The sequence below is a fragment of the Arachis ipaensis genome, chromosome B06 (genome assembly GCF_000816755.2).
Source record: "Arachis ipaensis cultivar K30076 chromosome B06, Araip1.1, whole genome shotgun sequence".
In the NCBI taxonomy this organism is placed as follows: Eukaryota; Viridiplantae; Streptophyta; class Magnoliopsida; order Fabales; family Fabaceae; genus Arachis; species Arachis ipaensis.
Genome location: NC_029790.2, coordinates 118,794,333 through 118,799,846, shown reverse-complemented (window position 1 = coordinate 118,799,846; position 5,514 = coordinate 118,794,333). Strand labels below are relative to the sequence as shown.

The following is a 5,514-nucleotide window of genomic DNA, read 5'->3' as shown; positions in this document are numbered from 1 at the left end:
TACTAATTACTAATATTTTTTAATAGAATTTAATTATTAATTTTAATTATATATAATATATATCTATTTTATAATTAAAATTAATAACTAAAAATTACTAAAATACCAATATATCATCACACTTAAAAACTTTTCTATAATAATAACAAAGAACTACCCGCTAGAACTAGAAATCTACAAATACGAGTACGGTAGAGTATTTACTTATCCCTTATTGATGGAAAAGCAAAATTTGAGGTTCCTCCCAAAACTTGGAATCAAGTAGCGAAACCGGTCTATCACATCAGCATCCAATGGAAGCATGCCACGTCATTTTCCATGGTGCTGTAAAGCAGAGACATGTCCACATACAGTGACAGTAAAATTTAGTCAGAGAAAGAAGAGAACCTCTGCTTCCCTAATAACCAAGCCCAGCTCACACAACACAACAATCACAGAGTAGAGAGAGAAAACAAAGAAACAAAGAAAGAAAGAGAGAGGAAAAAAGGGGAAAAACTAGAAAACCCTTTGCTTCCACACTGCATTTCATTGCATTGCAATTACTTTCCCACTTCCATGCGTTGAGCTCCACGGAAACAACTTTGGCCGATTCAGTGTCCATGGCGGTAGATTTACAACCTTTCGAGTGCTGAAATCTCTGGAATCGACTGAGGGTTTTGCTTTTCGGAGATTGTGAAAGGTTTAAACTTTTTGGGGGCTTAAGATATGTACGTGGCGCCTCCACCTCAGCGCTCCGATCTGGCTTCAGGATCCGGTGATTTGCGGGTTTACCAAGCTTGGAAGGGCAGTAATGTCAGTTCTTCTGCTTCTGATTTATGCTTTGAGCTTTAACTTTTTTTCTCATTATGTTGCGTGTTAACTTTTTTTAATGCAAGTTTTCTTATGAATTATGAGTCTTATCATTTTTATGTTATAGTGGGATCGGGTTTTGTTTTGTTTTGGGGTCTTCAACCAAGGGTTTCCAGCTGAGTATGAAAGAAAAAGAAAAGGGGGGGGGGATAAAAGGTGTAAAGAAAATGGAGTTTTTTTTTTTTAAAAAAAAAAATACAAAGGAACTTTTTCGAATCTGTTGCTTAATTTTTTAGGAAATATGTCTCTAAGGGTGTTTTTTCTATGAGGAACTGACTAATGAAGCCTTGCAGCTGTAACATCCATTTGGTTGTCTGATTGGCGTGTCAAATTTAGTATAGTTTATTTGGGTGGGATAAAAAATGTTGAACTTTCTGTTTCTTTCTAACCGTTGATGAAATGTTTCGAAAGCTCTAATTGCTTTGGAGGCAATGGAGGCTGCAAGTTATTACTTATGATTTGATCAATGCCTGAGATATTGTTCTATCAAGAATCTGGAAAACTGGATGGGAAATTAAATACATAAGAAGTGGACATGATCAAAGTGTATCAAACATTCTACTATGCTGTTCTCCTCTAATTTAAGGAATCACCAAATGTTAACTTCTAAGAAATTGATTTGGGAACATTTTTCTGGTGGTCTTTGGGGAATCAAGTCCAGATGTACTTTTCATGTTGTAATTTGTTTGTTACAAAACATTTATTGAACAGGAAAATTTAGTTATATTGCTGCATATTATTTGAATTACTTACTGTATCTGGCCAATTTATCACTTAGGAGATGCTTACTAATTCATGTTTTCCGTGCTTTTCTTTTGCAGAAATTTTTCTTTCAGGGTAGGTTCATATTTGGACCAGATGTGAGATCATTGGCACTGACAATTCTCCTCATTGTTGCTCCTGTTGCAGTTTTCTGTGCCTTTGTTGCCAGAAAACTGATGGATGATTTTAATGATCACTGGGGGATAAGCATAACAGCTGTTGCTGCTTTTAGATGTACAGGAAGTATTTGCTAACTGTAGTGGTAATCCACTTCTAGTAGAAAGATGGGAAACATTTATCACTATCAGTCTATTGGAGCTCAAATGCACATAATTGAAGTTATCTAGAAAAAAGTGGTTAATGAAGGAATACCTGGATACTACCCTTTATTAACAGTTTGCAAGTTGCAATTGGAACCATCTATGAAACAAAGCTAGCCGTAGCCATCACCCATTAACAAAAGCATTATTGATACTCTAAGAGAGTTTGACAATCCCTTTGCTCCATTGCTCTTATTGAAATGAGGTACTCTTCGTAAAACTCCATGGAACAACGACATGAGGCCATTGAAACAATTTTATCCATATTCCATGGTCATTTTAAGGATAGACAAATATTTGAGTAGGTAAGTTTTAACTTGAGACACCATATGATATAACATGTTAATGCTTCCAAAACACAGAAAGAATGCTCTAAAATGATGCACTTGATTCTATAGACCATTTTTCAAATTCCAAAATGGCTTCTTTGCTTCTGGAAGCTGAATATCCTTTTTGTTTGAAGGATAGAACTAACATATATGATAAGTCCATATTAGTCTCTGTTTTTGGTTGTGTCTTTAGTGCCAGCTGCCAAATTAAACAATTTTATATAGATATTGTTTATTTGTTGCTTAATCATTGTTGATTTTCTCGTAAAAATGTGGATGCATTAGCTAACTAATTTCCTTTCTATGCACACCAAGGATTTCAACTGATTGCCAACGGTGTAATATTTTCAGGACTTAGTTCTTCTTTTGTTAACATCTGGCCGAGATCCTGGCATAATCCCACGCAATGCACATCCTCCAGAGCCAGAAGGTTTCGATAATAATGTAGATGTTGGTGCTGGTCAGACTCCTCAACTGCGGTTGCCTCGCTTCAAGGAGGTTGATGTCAATGGAGCAACTGTTAAAGTCAAGTATTGTGATACTTGTATGCTCTACAGGCCTCCTCGATGCTCTCACTGCTCAATCTGTAATAACTGTGTTGAACGGTTTGATCATCACTGCCCCTGGGTTGGACAATGTATTGGACTGGTAAGTTAGATATTGCCTTTCAAATTTTCTTCCCTTCTCTTGTGACGAAAGTTTGGATCCACTTTGGCTTGTTTCCTGTTTTTATTTCTGCATTTTATTGTTTTAACTAATAAATACAAAAATGTTACCTTGTTCCCATTTTTCTCATTATTTCAAATTTTGTTGAAGTAAATTGTAACAATTAAAAATGGTGATGTTATTGATAAGAAAACTTCAAAAAAGGTTCGTGTAATTTTTTGTTTAAAGAAAAAGGAAGGCATCCCCTTTGTAAATGGTTGAAAACGGAAAAACCAAGGTGTCATTGTTGTAATGTTAGTGAAAACATTTTAAAAAATAACAGAGAAGGATGATTACTTCAATTGGTTGGTATTTGGAGTGGGAGTGAGGGAGGTGTGATTTATTAAATGTAAGGAAAGATAAATGCTTCTTCTATTGTGTAACCTCCAAGCAACCAAAAATAGTATCTTCTTTCCAGAGGTACTCTTCTGTATTGAACAATTTTAGACAATTTTTGCACTGAACTGAATTGGACAATCTAAAGACTTGTTTTTTCTCCTTTCACTTATGCTATTAATTGATGTTCCTTGATTTTATGCATCTTCAGCAAGACCGTGGGTTGTTAGTTTGGTTCCCTATTATAAGGTGTTTTTTTTCACTTTATGGGGTTTAAATGAGTCCTGTTCACAGTTGACGATTACATGCTGAGATTTCTCATTCTCCATTCTTGACAAGTTCTATATTTTAATTTGACATTATGTATCTGAATGCTTGCTCAATTTTCATGCAGCGTAATTATAGGTTCTTCTTCATGTTTGTCTTCTCAACTACGCTACTTTGTATATATGTTTTCGCATTTTGCTGGGTCTATATTAGAAGAATTATGGTATCAGAGGAGATAACAATTTGGAAGGCCATGATCAAAACTCCAGCTTCCATAGTGCTGATAGTTTACACCTTCATATCTATGTGGTTTGTTGGAGGGCTTACTGCCTTCCATTTATATCTGATTAGTACAAATCAGGTAATTAGTGTTCTTATATATCTGTGACTTAAAAGTGAGATAGCTTTTCAAATTACTGTAGGAGTGTACAATGCCACAATTTGATATTTGGGTGTTACTCTTGCAGACTACGTACGAGAATTTCAGATATCGATATGATGCACGAGCAAACCCATATAATAAAGGTTTTTTGAATAATTTCAAAGAGATATTCTGCACCAGCATTCCTCCATCAAAGAACGACTTCAGGGCATTGGTGCCAAACGAACCAGCATTACCTACCCGATCGGTGGGCGGAGGCTTTATGAACCAAAATATGGGAAAAGCTGGGGAGGACATAGAAATGGGGAGGAAAACGGTCTGGGGTGACATGGGTGCCGGAATTGACCATTCTGAAGGTCCATTAAACAATGAGAGAACAACTGTAAAGGAAGGTGAACTAGGTGATTTGTCTCCTGAAATCAGGACGACAGTTGATGAGACAGCCGACCGTGCTGGACTCCATCCTAGGCGATCAAGCTGGGGTAGAAAAAGCGGAAGCTGGGAAATGTCCCCAGAAGTTCTTGCTTTGGCAGCAAGGGTAGGGGAACCGAATCGTGTGGGTGGCGGTAGCAGTAGTAGCTTGACAAATGAGAATCGTCATACATAGCTGTCGGTCAACACATATCCTGACCAAAGAACGACAAGAAGAATTTGATTTGGCAGTAGTGATGAAAGAATACATTTATTCTCGTACCTCTTTACTGAAGTTATTCTACGTTTGGGGATGGGGGGTGTTGTAGGCAATTCGCAAGGGTGTTTGTAAGTGTTGTTTAGCAGGTTTGCTTGTAGGAAGGGATTGTTTGGTGTTTGGTGTTTGGAGAGTGAGATTTCTTTCTGTCCTGCAGGTCATTTAATTAAGGCTCAAGAAAAGAATTGTTATTTCTAACTTACCTCTGATGGCTTGAATTGAATGTAGCTGGGTGAGTTTGGATGGTGAACTTGAGAAAGTTGCCAAATCTTACCACCATGCATCTTGTCTACAGAAGAAAGTTACGGGCATTTTATTGACTAGAACTAGGTTGTGTATCATGATGTATCATCACTTAAAAGCCATACAGTCACTGGTTTCATTATATCTCTATCTAAGGATTGTGTTACCGAAACAACCTCCCACTATTTATTTATTTATTTATTTTTACCCTTCTAATCTTTTAATCATTAACCAGATATGAGTTTGACAACTTTAATTTAGGAATTTTAGGCTTTTATTTTTTTATTTTGTCAATTTTTTCACTCCAGAGGAATTTGGTTCTGGTCAAATAATCCCTTAGGAAGGATAAATAATTAATAATTAATTCAAGATATAAATGAAAATAGAAAAAAGGGATACGAGAAAGCTGAAAACCCCAAAGAAAATCATGAAGCCCATAAGACTGCATGCCATGACAGGACAGTCATGGAGTCATACATACTAACCTAATGTGTTTCACTTTCAAAGACAACAAAAAAGAAAACCTAATGTGTTTTTACACCACACACTTTCTTTTATTCTAGAACTCCATCATTTAGAAGAAGAAATCATAGTCACTTATAGGGTAAGAGGATGTAGGGAGGATGAAATATA

At 36.2% G+C, this 5,514-nt stretch overlaps 1 protein-coding gene across 2 annotated transcripts in view; it reads left to right on the top strand.

Annotated features, from left to right (window-relative positions):
* LOC107604991 (probable protein S-acyltransferase 7) overlaps positions 1–5,094 on the top strand; it is a 20,277-nt gene extending 15,183 nt beyond the window's left edge. The window contains exons 1-5 of one of the 2 annotated variants that reach the window (XM_016306723.2): positions 241–792; positions 1,671–1,856; positions 2,615–2,908; positions 3,696–3,929; positions 4,036–5,094. In XM_016306723.2, coding sequence (XP_016162209.1) covers positions 706–792; positions 1,671–1,856; positions 2,615–2,908; positions 3,696–3,929; positions 4,036–4,557 — 1,323 coding nt within the window. In that variant the 5' untranslated portion in view covers positions 241–705 and the 3' untranslated portion in view covers positions 4,558–5,094. Of the gene's footprint in view, positions 1–240; positions 793–1,670; positions 1,857–2,611; positions 2,909–3,695; positions 3,930–4,035 lie in introns of those variants that run through there. The other variant, XM_016306722.2, reaches the window with a different exon arrangement.